The sequence below is a fragment of the Balaenoptera physalus genome (assembly GCF_965194825.1).
Source record: "Balaenoptera physalus genome assembly, chromosome: 13".
Taxonomy (NCBI): domain Eukaryota; kingdom Metazoa; phylum Chordata; class Mammalia; order Artiodactyla; family Balaenopteridae; genus Balaenoptera; species Balaenoptera physalus.
In genome coordinates, this window is record NC_138892.1 from 18,551,201 (window position 1) to 18,570,241 (window position 19,041).

At 42.5% G+C, this 19,041-nt stretch overlaps 1 protein-coding gene across 5 annotated transcripts in view; it reads left to right on the forward strand.

The window, feature by feature from the left end:
• Positions 1–19,041, forward strand: part of NT5DC3 (5'-nucleotidase domain containing 3) — a 56,039-nt gene that overhangs the window by 8,215 nt on the left and 28,783 nt on the right. For 2 of the 5 annotated variants that reach the window (XM_082419453.1, XM_082419449.1), the window contains exon 2: positions 14,015–14,199. In XM_082419453.1, the coding sequence (XP_082275579.1) occupies positions 14,015–14,199 (185 nt within the window). Of the gene's footprint in view, positions 1–8,699; positions 11,446–11,468; positions 12,840–14,014; positions 14,200–19,041 lie in introns of those variants that run through there. The other 3 variants (XM_082419451.1, XM_082419452.1, XM_082419450.1) reach the window with 3 other exon arrangements.

Consider the following 19,041-nt stretch of genomic DNA (forward strand, 5'->3'; position numbering starts at 1 on the left):
GTTGAAGTTAACAGAATGGGAGACGACATCTCGGGCAAATGCAAACCAAAGAAAACCAGCTTGTATGAGTATCAGACAAGTACCAAAATGGCGTTGAAAGGAAATAATGTTTACTATGGGAAGAGTTGCAAGTTACAGTCCACGGACCAAATCTAGCCTCTAGTTAAGTTTTATCGGAACACAGCCACACTCATTCGTTTCCATGTATATATTTTTTGGCTCCTTTTGTGCTATGATGTCAGAGTTGAGCAGGTGCAACAGAGACTGTATGGCTCGCACAGTGTTTACGGACTGGGCCTTCATAGAGGATGTATGTTGACTCCTGAACTTAAGCTGTGCTTATATCAACATGGATGAGTGTCACAAAAGCAAGACTGAGTGGAAAAAAGCAAGTTGCAGACATATACTAATTATAAAAGATTTGAAAACACAAAAAATACTGTAGATCACCTGTAGGGATACACGTGCATGTGGTCAAAGTCTAAAGAAATGCAGGAAGAATGTTAAACACCCAAATCAGGGTAGTGGTTACCCCCTCCGCAGGAGGAGAATGCAGGTGACGTCTTAGAGGGTTTAGTTCCTAAGCTGCATGGTGGGGCCGTGGGTGTTGTTTGTATTATTTTTATACCTTTCTGTGTATCTTAGAACAGTAGCATGACACATTCTTTAGAAATCTTTTGTTTAGGTGCGTGATGTTGATGATCCATGGCTACAGGAAAAAATAGCAAAAGGGCTTAAGGGAGAAACATGCCACATAATAATTTTCACGTAGGAAGGAAGTTCCTAAAATAGAGAACCAGAGGGGCCGCTAGAGGTCATGGAGTCCAGTCCTCTGCTTGGAGAAGGAATCCCTTTTCCATAGCCCTTGCTAGTGGCCACCCGGCATCTGCTTGAGTTTGCCATGTGATCACAAGGCTGCCAATTTTTATTTCGGATGGCCTGAGTCACAGAGAGTCGGTGATTCCAAGAAGATGGTGATGGTGTGTCATCCTAACCCTGCCCTTTGACTTCATTATTTGGGAAGCTCGCTTTTACATTCACTCGTGTTTGTTGATGTCCCTTGTTGGTACTTGGTCCTGACCACAGGAGGCCACATGTGGTTCGACTGTTTCAAAGTGGAGGGAAGCAGTGCATGGCATATGGAAGGCACTGATATTTATTCTTCTCTATTTCCTCTAAGCTTTGATGAAAAATTGTGATAGTTTTGCTTAGTATTTGATCTTTTGATATGACTAAATTTTTAAAGATTTTCCCTTGAAACAAATGTACTTTTCTTTTGAATAGTTTTTTGTTTTTTATTAAATGACTTAAGATTAGGGTGTCATTAAACCATTACTTTATATAATTTTATTCCAAGTGCAGTTGCATATAATTTTATGTTTGGAACTTTAGGAAGCCTGATGGATTTCTATGGAGCGGTCAGAATTACAGATATTACAAAGTAATAAGATATAAGTTTAACTTTTGGTGGGAGTAGTATAAATGTCATGTGTATTATAAATTATTTGGATGACTAATTCTATTTGTCATGGATTGCTTTTCCCTGGAGATGGTGCAAAATATCTAAAGTCCTGGAAAAATGAAAGCTTCTTTTGAGATGAATAAACGCAATAGAATGACTTCCTCCCAGCCCGGTGTTAAGTTCCTCTTGTCTCCACCTGTCAGAGTGATATTTCTTGGTCTTCCCCACTGCCTGGGATGTTGCTCACTACAGAGCCTTTGCTTTATTATTATTTTTTTAAATAATCCCTGCACAATCCTCTGTACAGTGTCTGGCACATAGTGGATGCTTATTGAAAAAATTCCTGAGGGTTTAGTAAGCGGAAAAATCAATTTACAAACATATTACACGTGTATGATTCCCATTTATATAAAGTTCTAGAAAATGCAAACGAATCTGACTGAAAGAAGAACAGCGGTTGCTTGGGGATGGGTGGGGATCGAGGGACTGAGGGAGAGGTGGGATTCAAAAAGGTGTGAGGAAATGTTTGGAGATGTTAGACGTACGCTTATTATCTTTATTTTGATGATGGCTTTGTAGGTGTGTGTGTATGTCAAACCTCATCAAACTGTATGCTCTGTGTGCAATTTATTATGTATCATTTGTACCTCAATAAAGCTATATAGTAAAGACAAAGAAATGAGGGGAGGACTCTGGTTTAGCCTGGCTTGAGGTAGGTACCCACCCTGGAGGTGGGACCCTGGAAGTGGTCCAGTGCAAGTCAGGTCTTCTAGTCTGAACAGCTGTGGCTGGAGGGGTGGGGCAGGGTCCTGGAAGAGCCCAGAATGTGTGTGTTCAGAGGTGGGGAAGGGCCATTGCTTATCTGAGGGTTGGGGCGTGCTGGGCAGGGAACCCCATAGATGTTCACCTTCGTGGAGAAAAGGATAGGATGCCTTAGATACGTGGTTTCATCTTGGCATCTTGCGTTGGGCTGTTGCAGAAGTAAAAGTGGTTAACAACTGAACGGTTTTTGGAGATACTGGAGAACACAGTTTCTGGCTAAAAATAGTTGCTTTTGTTTTATTAAAAAATTTTTTTTAATTGAAGTATAGTTGTTTTACAATGTTATGTTAATTTCTGCTGTACAGCAAAGCGATTCAATTATCTATCTATATATCCGTATATATATATATATATATATATATATATATATATATATATACACACACACACTTTTGTTTTTTTAAAAATATTTATTTATTTATTTATGGCTGTGTTGGGTCTTCGCCTCTGCGTGAGGGCTTTCTCCAGTTGCAGCGAGCGGGGGCCACTCTTCATCGCTGTGCGCGGGCCTCTCACTATCGCGGCCTCTTGTTGCGGAGCACAGGCTCCAGACGCGCAGGCTCAGCAGCTGTGGCTCACGGGCCCAGTTGCTCCGCGGCATGTGGGATCTTCCCAGACCAGGGCTCGAACCTGTGTCCCCTGCATTGGCAGGCAGACTCCCAACCCCTGCGCCACCAGGGAAGCCCCACATTTTTTTTTTAACATTCTTTTCCATCATGGTTTATTACAGGATATTGAATATAGTTCCCTGTGCTGTACAGTATGACCTTGTTGCTGATCCATTCTATGTATAATAGCTTACATCTGCTCACCCCAGCCTCCCACTCCATCCCTCCCCCACCTCTCTCCCTCCTTGGCAACCAGAGGTCTGTTCTCTATCAATGTGAGTCTGTTTCTGTTTCATAGATAAGTTCATTTGTGTCATATTTTAGATTCCTCATATAAGTGATATCATATGGTATTTATCTTTCTCTGTCTGACTTACTTCACTTAGTATGATCATCTCTAGTTGCATCATGTTGCTACAGATGACATTATTTCATTCTTTTTTATGGCTGAGTAGTATTTCCTTGTATATATGTGCCACATCTTTATCATTCATCTCTTGATGGACATTTAGGTTTTTTTCATGTCTTGGCTATTGTAAATAGTGCTGCAGTGAACACTGAGGTGCATGTATCTGTTTGAATTATGGTTTTCTCCTGGTATATGCCTAGGAGTGGGATTGCTGGGTCATATGGTAATTCTAGTTTTAGTTTTTTAAGGAACCTTCGTACTGTTCTGCATAGTGGCTGCACCAATTTACATTCCCACCAACAGTGTAGGAGGGTTCCCTTTTCTCCACACCCTCTCCAGCATTTATTATTTGTAGACTTTTTGATGATGGCCATTCTGACTGATGTAAGGTGGTACCTCGTTGTAATTTTGATTTGCATTTCTCTAATACTTAGCGATGTTGAGCATCTTTCGTCTGCCTATTGGCCATTGTATAAAGAGTTGTCTTAAAATCTGTAAGGTCTGATAGTAGTACGCTCTTATGAATTGTCTGATCCCAAGTCACACTTGCTCCTCAGTTTTCTTTCCCTGACTGTAACTGATTATCAGCAGAAAGAGTATTACGTGGACAAAATCATATCAAATAACATTTGTTGGCACGAAACAACAGTCTAAATATACATGTGAAACTTGTGTTATGGTCAAATTGTTCCCTAACGTATCAGTTGCGCCAAAACAAATTCACATTTTTCAGAGAATGTGAAATTGTCAGTGGCAGAACTGACTGGCCTTTGCCCAAGTGTTACTTCACAGAAGGAAGTTGTCATGTGGTGAAGTTTGCTAAGAGAGAAATCACCTATAGTGGGGTTTGTCTTTTTCTTGTTATTTTTTAATTGACAGTTATAGATGAGAAGTTTAAGGGTTTAAAATTTGGCTGTGGAATCTTGAGTTCACTTGTGGAAACAGTGGGAGAGATGTAAATACTGCTTCACCTTAGATACGAGTCCCTACACTTTTATTTTTCATGTATTTTCAGTCTATATGTATACTTTTTAAAAAAAATTTATTTTATTTATTTATTTTTGGCTGTGTTGGGTCTTCGTTGCTGCATGGGCTTTCTCTGGTTGCAGTGAGCTGGGGCTACTCTTTGTTGAGGTGTGTGGGCTTCTCATTGTGGTGGCTTCTCTTGTTGCAGAGCGTGGGCTCTAGGCGCGCAGGCTTCAGTACGTGTGGCACAAGGGCTCAGTAGTTGTGGTTCGCGGGCTCTAGAGCACAGACTCAGTAGTTGTGGCACATGGGCTTAGTTGCTCCGTGGCATGTGGGATCTTCCCGGACCAGGGCTTTAACCCGTGTCCCGTGCCTTGGCAGGCGGATTCTTAACCACTGCGCCACCAGGGAAGCCCCTATATGTATACTTCTAAAAGAAATTTTGAAACCTTGTTTTCAATCTATACGTGACCTTTAAAAAGAGAATTTGAAGCTGTGTTAAGTGAATATGAACTAATTCATAAAATATTTTGAATATTAATATTCATGAAATATAGGAGTATTGTGAAATATAAGCAGAAGTTAAGATTTGATCAAATTAGGAAAAATAAATATTTGAAATCTACTCTAACTTTTGTTGATGTAGGAACATAGAAATATGTCACGAGCTAAGAAATGTGACCTCGAGCTGGTAATCTTGTCTCATCTTCATTTTCCTCCTGTAAAGTGGGGATAATAACTAGTGTCTCATGTTAAGCGGGGTCCATTCACATTGCTTCATATGGTGCCTGGCACATCGCAAATGCACATAATTATTAGCCACTAGGATAACTTGTTGGTCCATTGAGAACTGGGAAGATTCAAAGAAAGCTTTGTGGTAGTATAGTTATTCCTAGGTCCCCAGGGGATTTGATCTAGGACCCCTGAGGATACCAAAATACACGGGTGCTCAAGTCCCTTATATAAAATGGCATAGTATTTGCTTATAACCTAAGCATATCCTCCCATATACATTAAATCATCTCTAGATTACTTTTAATACTTAATAAATGTAAATGCTGTGAATAGTTGTAAATACAGTGTAAAGGCTGTGTAAATAGTTGCTGGCATGTGGGAAAGTTTTACTTTTTGGAACTTTCTGGAAAAAAATTTTTTGGGGGGAATATTTTCATTCTGCAGTTGGTTTGTCGAATTCGTGAATGTGGAACCCAAGGACACGGAGGGCTGACTGTAAATGGGGGAAAAAGGAGGCTTTTCTTCTGTTTTTTGAAGCTCTAAAATTCTCTGGGAAAAAGTTTTTTCCCCCCCATTTTTCTCTTCTTCCTTTTCTTCTTCAGGGGCTTCATATCTTTATATTCTTTTTCTAGGAGAACAGCTTGATGTCTACGGCATATTCCAAAAAGAAAAAGTCTAATTAATTAAAGAAAAATGACATCTTAATGTCTCTGGGACTGTGGTTTTTCCATTACCAAAAAACTGAACTTCAAGGATTTTCAAGTGCATTTCAGCTTTTCTGTTTGAACATTTTCCTGTTAACATGTTTGGTCCCTGAGTTCAGATATCTGAGATGTGTATGTTTGGGCCTCCAAATGGAGCATGTTTTCCCCCAGGTTTTGCTTTTTAATATAACTGCAGTGAAATCTTTGGGTATAAATCTTTATCTGCATCTCTTGGTACTTATTGCCACCCTGCTTTCTGGAAAGTTCGAACTGGTTTATACTCTTATTAAACATCAAGGAGCGAGGCTGCCCATTCCCAGCACCAGTACCCGCTCTGTGTTCTATCATTAAAAACAAAAAGGGTAGAAACCCCACCCCCCAAAGAAAACCACAAACAAATAACAACAACAGCAACGAAGACACCACTGCAGTCTCATTGGAGAAAAATGGGGTCTTACTTTTCTTAGCCAAGTGACACATGCTTATAATAGAAAAAAGTGTAACTGAAATAAAAACAGTAAAACCATTGATAATCCCACCTTTCAGAGAGAGCTACTCTTAACTGTCTAATTGTCTTATTTTTAAAAAAATAAATTTATTTATTTATTTACTTTTGGCTGCATTGGGTCTTTGTTGCTGCACGCGGGCTTTTCTCTCATTGTGGCGAGCGGGGGCTACTCTTCCTTGCGGTGCGCGGGCTTCTCATTGTGGTGGCTTCTCTTGTTGTGGAGCATGGGGTCTAGGCGTGTGGGCTTCAGTAGTTGTGGCACGCGGGCTCAGTAGTTGTGGCTTGCGGGCTCTAAAGCACAGGCTCAGTAATTGTGATGCACGGGCTTAGTTGCTCCATGGCTTGTGGGATCTTCCCGGACCGGGGATAGAACCCATTTTCCCCTGCATTGGCAGGCGGATTCTTAACCACTGTGCAACCAGGGAAGTCCCTGTCTAATTGTTTTAGTTTGCTTTTTAAAAAAATAATTGGAATGGTTGAACATTTGTTTATTAGCCATTTAATTTCCTTTCTTGTGAGATATAGTCTTTATCTCTTTGTTTATTGGATTTGTATGGCTTTTTCTTTTTTTTTTTTTTTTTTTTTTAATAGCTACTTTATTTATTTATTTATTTATTTTATTTTTGGCTGTGTTGGGTCTTCGGTTCGTGCGAGGGCTTTCTCTAGTTGCGGCAAGCGGGGGCCACTCTTCATCGCGGTGCGGGGACCGCTCTTCATCGCGGTGCGCGGGCCTTTCACTATCGCGGCCCCTCCCGTTGCGGGGCACAGGCTCCAGACGCGCAGGCTCAGCAGTTGTGGCTCACGGGCCCAGTTGCTCCGGGGCATGTGGGATCTTCCCAGACCAGGGCTCGAACCCGTGTCCCCTGCATTAGCAGGCAGATTCTCAACCACTGCGCCACCAGGGAAGCCCTTTTTCTTTTTTTACATTAAGGATATTAGTCTTTTGCTGTTTATCTTTTAATTTTGTCTAATATAACCCTTCCCCCCCAAATTTGTGATATTTTTTGATACACAGATGTTTAAAATTTTTATATTGTAAATCTGTTGATATTTTTCTGTTTTGATTTATTCTATTGCTTTTACATTTGGAAAGTTATGTTCTATCCTGAGATGAAGTAAAGAGTAGTCTATATATTTTTCCCACCTTTTTAATATTTAGAAAAAAAAACTTAACTCTTTGATTCACATGGTGTTTGTTTTGCAGCATAGTGTGAAGGAACATCTTACTTGACACCCTTTCCATATAGCTAAACAGTGTTTAGTTAGTTAGAGAGATAGACTATTCCAGGTGAATTTTATTCATCAGTATTCAATTACAGTATATTCTGGAGAACACAGAGTAGTAGATTGCCCATCTTGTTGAAAATAGGGCATATGAAGGAGGATTTAAGATTGGGAAGACAGACTGAAGTCTAAGTGGGGACTGCCTTTGATGCCATGTTAAAAGTTGAAATTTGTAGGCAGTGAGAATTTTGAGTGGCTGAATATCCTTGAAATGAATTTTAGTTAGGAGTCCTTCAGCTGCAAGCAATAAAAATAAAAAAGCCTGAGTCAAACTGATTTAATTTAAGCAAAAAATTGAAAAGATATTTTATGGGCTTGTGCAGTTGAAAAATCCAGAGGTAGTACCAGCTTCAAGCTTGCCTTGATCCAAGTTCAGTTGATGTTGTTGGGTGGCTTCTTTCCGTCTCTTGACCTTGCTCTCCTCCCCACTGGCCTCTTTTTCAGGTTCCTAGAGGGGGCCCCTCACATCTCCAGATTTATATACTCTTAGGCCCATGTTTGGAAGAAACGAATGTCTCTTTCTTGAAATTCCCTTATAAATCCAGAAATTTCCTTGATTGGACTCATTGGTTCTCTGTGGCTACAGGGGACATACGAGGACAATTGGCTGGAGGTGGTTCTGTGCCTGCCCCAAATGAATCCCTGTTGGTGAGGGAATTCAGGGGTTCTCTTTGGCCAAGTTTGGGTCACATGCTCTCCTCCCAGAGTCAGGAACAGAACCTTCCCAGGACCACATAGTCTGAATGTTAGGGAGGGGCGGTTTCCCAGAGCAGTTGCGCATACTGGAGAAACAGAAGGTGTGTCAGTCAGGTTAGGCTAGGTTATGCTGCAGTGACAAGCGACACCAAAAATCTCAGTGGTTTAGGATTGGCAGCTATAACCACAGTTTATTTCTCACTCCTGCAGTCTCCTGGGGCCTCAGGTACTTCTCCAGGGCAGTTGCCCTCAATGTGGTGGCCTAGCCTTCCAGGCTTCTCCATCTTGTGGTGTCTCCATAGCACATGTGTCCATGATTGATACAGCAGGGGAGGGAGTGTGCTGTGGTCTGGAAGTGACCCGTGTCACTTCTGGCCACAATCTGTTGGCCAGAGCCGGCCAGAGCGGGACTGAGGGTGGTTAGGGGTGAAGGGAGGGGGGTTGTAATCTTCCCCATGTGCCTGGAAGGAGAGAATGTGAGTAGCACACACGCCCAGGGCCCACAGTCACTGCCTACCACAGGCTCCCTCGAGGACCTCAGTTGGTCTGACTCATCCCTTATGCCCCTCCTCCTGACTTCATCTGACCTGTTCCTGGGACGGTGCTGAGAGTAGGGGATGTATCCCTTTAGAGCTTCCCAGTGTGGTGTCCCCAAGGGCCGAGGGACAGTCATGTTGCCTTTCTGAGGACATCAGGAGTATTCCTTGACATGACTCAGGCCATGGATTTCTACTCGGCACTGCCCCACACACTGCTCCGTTAGGCTGGGGGCCTTTATTAAGGGAGAGTCAGTGTGCATTTCTGAACATTACAGGGAACACAGTACTTATCAAAAATTGTATTTTCCAAACTCAGATCTTTACACGGTTTAAAAATCTTTCCTTGAATAGGTGGAAAAATGTCTGACTTCTATACCTAAGTTCTGATTTCCTTCATACTCAGAAGTAAAGATAAAGTTAAGGCAAGGAAGGAATTCTTCTGTGGTGATCTTACACAAAACAAACTCACCAAAAAACCAAAATAACAGAAAATGGTGTAGTGGCTATGGAAAACAGTATGGTGGGTCCTCAAAAAATTAAAAATCAGGTTACTGTATGATCTAGCAAGTCCCCTTCTGGGTATATACCCTGAAGAAGTGAAAGCAGGGGCTCAAAAAGATATTTGTCCATCCATGTGCATCGCAGCTTTATTCACAATAGCCAACGGGTGAGAGCAACCCAAGTGTCCATGTGTCCTCACAGATGAATGGATAAACAAAATGTGGATATACTTACAGTGGAATATTATTTAGCCTTTAGAAGGAGTGAACTTCTGACACGTGCTCCAACATGAATGAATCCTGAAGATGCTATGCTAAATAAAATGAGCCACTCACAAAAGACAAATACTATGTGATTCTCCTCATATGAGGTACCTAGAGGAGTCACATTCCTAGAGACAGAGCATAGAAGGGTGGTTGCCAGGGCCTGGGGGAGGAGGAATGGGGAGCTGGTGTTTAATGGGTGTGGAGTTTCACTTTTGCAAGATGGAAAGAGTTCTGAAGCTGGATGGTGGGGATGGTCGCACAGCGATGTGAATCACCTTAATGCCACTGCACCGTACACTTGAAATGGTTAAGATGGTAAGTTTTGTGTTATGCATATTTTACCACAATAAAAATAAGCAAACACAGAACCCCAGGAAGCTTACAGATGTGGTCCTGTAGGTGGTCCACTGCGTGTCCTAGTGCCCTGGGGGATGAGCAGGTGAGCAACCGGAAGCTGGTGCGTGTGCAGGGGGCGCCCAGCCTGCCGCCGGATCCCAGGAAAGGCGCTCACCTCCCAGCTCAGGGTGGCTGCCTTGGGACCCAACTCTGGCCGGAGCTTTGGGCAGAGCAGCAGAGCTGTCTCTCCACGTCTTTGTCCTCGTCGTATAGTCTTGCGGTCATCATCCATTAGGAGCAAAAGGAATTCGCTCTCTAAATTCGTACCCACTCTTGTGCCTGCTTTGGGGAAGTACATAACTGACTAATCAAGGGCCCTTCTGTTTATACTTGGAGTTTAGACAAGTATAAAGTTTAGACAACTGAGTTTAGATTCAGTTTAGACAGACCGTATTTCTCTGAATGGTTGGCATTCTTTTCCTTTGCCTTGTAATGACTTGCGTTTATTCTTAGCACTTTTTTTGAAGTGATTGCATGGGATGCTGAGATCCTTTTAAGCTGCTGATGTCCCTCGTGTTTATTTCGAGTGATGACAAATTAAGCATGCAGGCTTTCCGGTGGTGATGTTCATGTGACTGATGCACCTTGAGCTTTCCCTCCGGTGGGGAATGCATTCCCGGGCAGCTTCTGGAGATGTGCTGGCTGTCAGCGCCGTGTTCCAGCACTGTCGTGTTCCCTGAGGGCTTCACAGCTTCTTCTCAGGTAGCAGAAAGGGACGTAGACTTCATTGCCAGCACCTTTCTAAATAGAAACGTCTAAGGTCAACAGGCCATGAGAACTTCCTTGGAAAGGTCATTTGTGAAAGAAGAGCTTTTGGTCACTCTGTAAGCGATCCCGCTTCACTTCGTACAGACGATGCCATGTGGTTCTATTCGGAAAATGACATCCTCTGCAGTGGCCCGTTGATGCTGTAAGACCAGATGGTCTTCAGTGTTGGATGCTGAAGAGCTTAGGACTGCTGGCTTCTCCCTTCCTGAGGACTAGTTCTCGTGAACTGTCTGCCTTCAAGTTTCTTGAAATGTTACGTCTTTCTTATCCTCAGATGGATCATAGTTGCAAAAAAAAAAAAAAAAAAAAAAGGCCAAGGTTATCATCTCATTGATTTTGACAAAGGAAACTAAGAAGAAATGGAATTGTTGGTGAATCTTGGCTATTTGGATTTTCAGTAGACTTGGTCATATCTAGGTTGTCAGTGGGAGAGAAACTTGGCATCTTACTGGGAGAGAAGCTTATGGCATCTTACCTGGTGGCCATGAATAGGCTTCAGGGGTCAACCTTCCTGAAGTTTTCCACGAAATTTTATTTGTGTTTTTCTGTGGGGAGAGGATTCTGTGGCTTCTGTTAGGTTTTCAAAGGGATCCAAGCCCCACAGCTATAAGGAGCCTTCTGAAAGGCTCAGAATACGTCATTGTGGCTGGCACGGTGCCCTGATTGGAGTTGTCACCCTGTGAAAGTAGTACTTTTTGGGTATGTCAGGTGGCCCCTGAGAAGTGGATAATGTGAGAAAGAAGTGAGCAGAAGGGAAGGAGGAAGCATTGTAGACTCTATGGTAAGCCTTGAAATGAGGAAGGATTGACTCCATTTTATTGAGAACATAAATGCACCCTTCTCAAATGCTTGTTGATTCCCATAATCCTGGAGAAGAGCATTAAGAGTGCAGATTCTGAAGCCAGACTTACCAGGTTCAAATCCCAGCTCTGCTGTGTAGTTGTTGTGTGTCCTTCAGCAAATTGTATAATTTCTGTGTGCTTCTATGTCCTCATACATCAAATGGGGATAGTAGAGCCTTCGCCTCATGAGGTTGTCGTAAGGATTAAATGAGGAGGTAGAAAGTGCTTCTGAGCATATGGTACGTGGTAAGTGCTTAATAAATGTTAGCTCTTACGACAGAGCCAGGAGGTGGCCCTTAGTAATGTGAAGGGTAGTAAAATACAGATAGTTCAATTTTAGTAGTAAGATGTGGACAGTTCACTTTCCATGTGCATGTGTTGGTGGTTTTGTACCTATCTCCAGGAAGTCGCCTGCCTTCAGCATTTGTTTACTGATGGGTTGCTTCGGGTAAATTTTGGTGCACAAACATCATAAAAGGTGAAAGAATGCTGTTACATATCCTCTTAGCAAAATGGGACAGTCTGTGTTCTTGTTGCAAAACGCTGCATGATGAGATTCTCTGTGTTAAATGACTGCCTGTGAAGTGACTGGATGAGAATGCTGTACTTCCTTTTGGTCTTTAGAAATACATTGTGCAACCTCTGTCATTACCTGACTCTAGAGAGCTGCTTTCTATCTCTTTGCATTCATCTTCTGACTCATCTAATAATTGTGAAATGTCTTCTTCTGTCAGTTTTATGCTGGAAAATAGAGAATTATGAATTCTCAACTGTGTTCCATGAAAGCTAAAAAAATGACTGCAGAGATGGTATCTTCAGACTTCTTTGATATACCTTCCTGAAAATGATGTGATACTTGGGGCAGGGCAATGAGGAAGCTGAAGGATGACGTTGTAGCGATGATTTGTTTCACTATTGCGACATCTTGGGCAATCTCCTGTCATATCCTGCTTTCTTCATTTAGTCTTTTTTTAAAATCATAGGTGGGAATAATTGCTAGGTAATGATGAAATAATGCCTGCAATGATAAAATAGGAAAATGTTTCAAGATGTTGGAAACTAAGATCACTAACCTCCCATACTGCATCTTAGATTTTTAAAAGGATCCAGTGGGCTCATGGAAGTTGTAAGGTAGGATGAGTTTTTGGAAAACCTCCAAGGAAGAATAAAAGTCATGAAAATAGCAATCCTCACAAATAGTCAGAACTGCTGAAAAAAGAAGCTCAAAACTAACATAGGATCCAGGGGACCCTGATGGTATCCTAGGGATAATCACATTTCTAACAAACCATCTGAAGGAAATCATCTGAAAGGCAAAGATGAACATCTGAAGGTACTTAATGCTGTTTTTTTTTTTTTAAACAGGAAAAAACCCTAAGTGTGTAACATAGAGTAAAAGGTTGATGTGGCACAATATACCAGAATCTTATATAATGGGTTTTTAAAAAAAATTAATTAGTTTATTTATTTATTTTTGGCGGTGTCGGGTCTTTGTTGCTGCGCGCGGGCTTTCTCTAGTTGGCAGCGAGGGGGGGGCTACTCTTCACTGTGGTGCGCGGGCTTCTCATTGCGGTGGCTTCTCTTGTTGCAGAGCATGGGCACTAGGCACGTGGGCTTCAGTAGTTGTGGCTCGCGGGCTCTAGAGTGCGGGCTCAGTCGTTGTGGCGCACGGGCTTAGTTGCTCTGCAGTGTGTGGGATCTTCCCGGACCAGGGCTCGAACCCGTGTCCCCTGCATTGGCAGGCGGATTCTTAACCACTGTGCCACCAGGGAAGCCCTATATAATGATTTAAATTTATATTCTTAGAAAGTCTGTAATGATAGAACACATTATGATAGGATATTAAATTTAGAGTGGAACACAAAGCTGTGTATATCGTGTGGGGTCAGCTATGTAGACTACGTACATAGAACAATATGGGCGGCAAATACAGGAAATGTTAGTAGTTTTTTTCTGGGCGATGTTACAGTGGGTGATATTTAATTTTCTACATGTTTATCTTCTAAAATCTCTAACTGGCATGTATTCTTTTTTAAACAAAAACAAGTCTTTTCGTGATGTCGAAGCAAATTTTTTTTTATAACAGTCTTATTAGGATGTTATGTACATACCATACAATTCACCCACTTAAAGTTTCCCATTCAGTGGGTTTTAGTGTAATCAAAACAGCTGTTCAGCCATCACCACAATCAATTTTAGAACATTTTCACCACCCCCAAAAGAAATTCTATGCCCATTAGCAGTCATTCCATTTCTCCCCATCCGCCAGTTCTAGGCAACCACCAGTCTATTGATACTATCTGACTCAGTGGATTTGCCTAGTCTAGACATATCATATAAATTGAATCATACAATATGTGTTCCTTTGTGACTGGCTTCTTTCACTTAGCGTAATGTTTTCAAGGGAAGGCTAATCACTCTTGCACTTCAATTTACTCATTTTGTTTCGAAATCATACTGACCTTTATTTATCATCGGGTATAATGTATTTTTTCCCTTTACTTCTAGAATTGGTTCCTTCCATTATGAGCAACTTGTTGAATCCAGATGCCATCTTCTCAAACAATGAGATGAGCTTGTCGGACATTGAAATCTACGGCTTTGATTATGATTACACCTTGGTGTTTTATTCCAAGCACCTCCACACACTGATATTTAATGCCGCTCGGGACCTTCTCATCAACGAACACAGGGTAAGAGCGTGGGGACCTCACAGTCCTCTTCCCCTTCCCCGCTGGCGTTTGAAGACTAGCCGTGAGCTGACCTGGCCTCGTGCATGGCACGATAGACATCCCTTAGTAAATTGTTGCTGAATGAATGAGTAGATTTGGTTCCGTTCCAGATGACTCCATCTGGAAGGTAGCTTTTTAAAAAACCACTTTATCGAGGTATGATTGACACGTGAAAGGCTATATGTATTTAATGTATATAACTCACTGAGGTTCAGGAGAAGTGTGTGAAACCATCATCAAGGTCATAAACTATCCATCGCCTCCCAAAGTTTCCTCCCGCCCCCTTTATTTATCATTATTGTTATTTGTGTGTGTGTGTGTGTGTGTGTGGTAAGAACGCTTAACATAAGATCTACCCACTTAGCAAATTTTGAGTATACAATACAATATTGTTAGCTATAGGTACTATGCTATATAATAGATCTCCAGAACTCACTTATCTTGCCTAACTGAAACTTTGTACCTGGAAGATAGTTGTTTGTTTATTAAAGAATCTTTAGATGTCTCAGACAAAAAGACTGTCCCAAGTTACTCATGAGTGGAGATTCAGCCGCGGACATTTGCCCTCTCCTTTCTCATGGAGCAGTGACATAGGTTCTCCCAAAGCCTGATGCAGTGGCAGACTGTTGAGTTCTGGTTGGAAGGAATTCTTGAAATCATGGGCAATGTTTTACTCTCATCACTGAACGGAATCGCGTTCTTAGATAAAGAATATTTGAATGTCTTTTGATGTGTAGTGTTGTTGAGAGCTTATAATAGGGAAGGAAGAAAAACACTCAAAACCAAACGTGGTTTTCTCTAGTCTAGTTTGGGTACATGTTTCAGGAACCAGGATGAGAAGCATCCTCAGAGGTCATCTGGACCAGTCCCCTTTGAGAACCCCTGACGGCATCCCGAGAAGTGTGACTGGAGTGCATCCCTCCTGGAGGTGTTCTCCAGGAATTTGGGGAGATTCTTTCACGGGTTGAACAATTCTGCCTTCATGCAGCTTTTACCCCTGATCCCTTCTCGTCATTCATCCCTTCACACGTTCATTCTCCCTTTACTCAGTCCTCTTCTGTGCTAAGCTCTGTCATAGAAGCAGGGAGGATGAAGGTGAGTAGGATACAGGTGCTGTCCTTGGGGAACCAACAGTCTAGTGGGGGAGTCCATCCTGTAGGCAGGTAAATTATGAAGCCTCTGCCTGGTGGAGCCCTACAGACATCTGAACAGAGAGCTAGGCGTGTGCAGAGGATGGTTGGAACAACTTTCTCTGCCTGAGGGAATTGGGGAAACAACGAAGGAGGTGATATTTCAGTGGAATCTGGAAGGAGTGTATCCACAGAGGTGGGCTGGGGGTGGGGGAGGGTGGGTGTGAGTAACCTAGAAACCTAAATCATGAAAACTGATGTTTTATACTTGACTATTTGAGTAATGGGCTGGGTGTTATGTGGACCATTATGCCCTCTAAGACTTCTTTTTTTTTTTCACACACACACACACACACACACACTGTATTTTATTTTTACAAGAGATAGACTGACACCAAGCATTGTACATGGATGACCACAACAAAAGCAACAATGATTGCAATTACCAAACATGAAACACACTCATACTATGTCTAAGACTTCTTTTACCTGTTGAATCATTCTTAGTTTTTCCAACCATTCTCATTTGGCTTCTTTTCTCATCTTTTCATCGTCTTGGTCACCCTCCTTTGTGTGTGCTCTGGTTTATCCCTCTCCGATGTGAGGCTCTGAACTGAAGATGTTAGTGCCGGTGGGGTCTGACTAGTGTGGAATAGAGGGAGCCCATCACCTCCTGGTTCTGGGTATCGTACCTTTATTAACGCTGTTAAAGTTGTGGCTCCTCACCATTTGGTGCAGTGTATTTCCTGATCCCCTCAGCTTTTGGTTATCAGTGGATTTAATAAGAAACTCGTTTGTCCTTTTCAAAATGCAGAAATGGCACTTGCCAAAAATGACATTCCCTTCAGCCACCAAGCTTTCTTTAGTTATGGCCACTCGATCAGATGTAAACCCATCTAGCCACTTGCCATCCAGCTGCATTTCTCCATTTGTTCAAGAGACTCTCTTCTCTTTGGTCTAACCCACGGTCCTTTCCTTTTACTTTGAGGATGGAAGCAGGATAAGAGCGAGGTGGTCCTGCTCTTGCTCTCCTATATGTCGGCTTATCCCATCTCCCCACCACCCCACTGGAGAGCGAGCTGAAGGGGTCTTGCACTGGTGCTGGCATTCTAATCTAATCTAATCGTCTGCAACGTTTGCTGTGACTGATATCACTTATAAAACGAAAGTCATTATACTAACAGCACCAACTGTTGGTTGTCTGCTCAGTGCCAAAAGCACAGGTTCTGGAGCCTGACTGCTGGAGTTTGAATCCTGGCTTTTACCACTTATTTCTTAGGTAATCTTGAGTAACTGACCTAATGTCTCTGAGCCTCAGTTTCCTCCTCTGTGAAATGGGCACAGTTAACAGTACTTTTCTCAAATGTTATTGTGATAATTAAAGGAGTTAATTTCTGTAAAATGCCTGGCACATAGAATACACTCAGTAAAGGTTAGCTATTACTACTATTATTTCTGATCTGCGTGACAGCCCTGCAAATGGATATTCACTCTGTTTTACAGTTGAGCAGACTGAGGCTTACGGAGTTCAGCTGGTAGTTCAAGGCCACAAGACCAATAGGAGGCAGAACCAGAATTTAAACTTAGATTTGTCTGTTTCCAAGGCAGAGATGCTTTCTTCTTTGTTCACGTTGCCTTTTGTGGGATTAATAACACCTTTTCTTTCTACCCTATGGGTTTGTTGTTCATATGAAAATAAAATATTCATGAAGATTAAAAATTTATGAAATTTGGAGAGAAAAGAGATGAAATAGATGGGAAAAAGATGCAATCATTGTGATTAGAAAAGCTTCTAGATTTAAGATACTTATTTCATTCCCATTATGTCTGTTTGTTGCTTTGATAAAAGAAATATGTCCTAACACTAATTATATCAAGCATATTAATAGAGGCGGTTATGCTAATGCAGATTTTTCTCTTGTTTTGGATTTGAAAATAATTCTTCCAAGAGGCTGTTGGAAGCATTGAGTTTGGTGCCATTTTTTTTCCTGCCAAAGACTAAAAGTACTTGTAGAGATGAAAGACATCTGCTTTTGAGATGCATAGTAATAGAGCAGTAAGTTTGCAATTTAGCATCTTCCCCAAAAGCAAATGTAAATGTTCCAGCCCTTTCGTAATTACCCTTTCTCTCTTTTTTTTCACGAGAATAAGTTTTTACAAAAATTGAAATAAATATTGGGTAATAACTGAATCTATATTTTCACTCGGTACGTCCGCCCCAAGGGATGGAAAGACAGTGTTAGAAGAGTTCTTAATTTCACCTCCCAGATTTGCACCCTCATCAGTGTTCCTGATTATTAATGGTTACCGACGTTCACCCCGTTTTTCAAATCCAAAGCCTAACACCAGCCTCGACTCCTCAGTTCGCCTCTGATCTCTCAGCACATGCTGTCTCTTTTTTATAACAAACTTTTCCTTTTAGAAGAGTATTAGGGTTACAGAAAAGTTGCAAAGGTAATACAGAGAGTACACCCCATGGCTGGTTTCCCCTAATGTTAACATTTTACATTACTGCGGTGCATTTATCACAACTGAGGAACTGATATTAATTAATTGTTATTGATGAAAGTCTGTACTTGCTTCAGGTTTCCTTAGTTTTTAGCTCATGTCCTTTTCCTGGTCCAGGATCCCATCCAGGACACCACATTGCATTTAGGTGTCACGTCTCCTTAGGTTTCCCTTGGCTCTGACAGTTCCTTACAGGTTCCTTATTTTTGATGACCCGTTGATGACTTCGATGGTTGTGAAGAGTCCTGGTCAGTACATTTTAGCGTGCCCTTCTCTTGGGCTCTGTCTCCTGTTTTCTCCTGGTTAGACTGGGCTTGTGGATTTGGGGAGGAAGACCGTGGAGGTAGAGTTCCATTCTCATCACATCCTGTCAACATGACTTACCACCGACGATGCTGGCCTTGACCATCTGGCTGAGGTAGTGTTTACCAGGTCTCTCCACTATAAAATTACTCTTATCTCCCTTCCCACGCTGTACCGTTTGGGAGGAGGTCAGTCTCTGCAGCCGTGAGCTCTCTTTTCCCTCATTCAGAATATGTCCTGCCTGCCTCTGTCCACTTCTCACCTCCCCCGCTGCCTGCACCCCGGTCCAAGCCACCATCGCCTCCCGCCCGATGGTGCAGTAGCCCCCTGACTGGTCCCCTGGCTTCTATTTTTGCCCCTTAGTCTGTTCTCCATTCGGCAGCAAGAGTGAACCTTTAAACGTTAGTCATCTCAGTCCTGGACTCAAGACCCCCTCGGGCCTTCGCATCACACTTGGAGTGACAGCAGAGGCCTCTAGTGCTCTGGGCCCCCGGCTTCCTCACCAGCCTCCTCTCCTCCCACCTGCCCTCGCTCTGCTCCAGCTGCCTCGCCGCTCCTTGAACCGCCAGACACGCTCCCACCTTCGGGCCTTTGCACCTGCCAGCCCCTCTGGTGGAACCTCCTGCCTGGCTCCAGGCAACCCGAAGCCTTGCTCCTCATTGTTTTTTTTCCCCTAGATCTCTGAACCCTTGTACTGCGTTCTTTCTGTAGTACTTACCACGATGAGGCACTGTACCATGTGTTGATTTGTTTATGGTTCGCCTGCCCACCACAGAATAGAAACTTCTTAGGGGCAGAGGCGATGTCAGTTGCTTTTGTTTTTGTTTATTTTAGCTGCGCCATGTGGCATGCGGGATCTTAG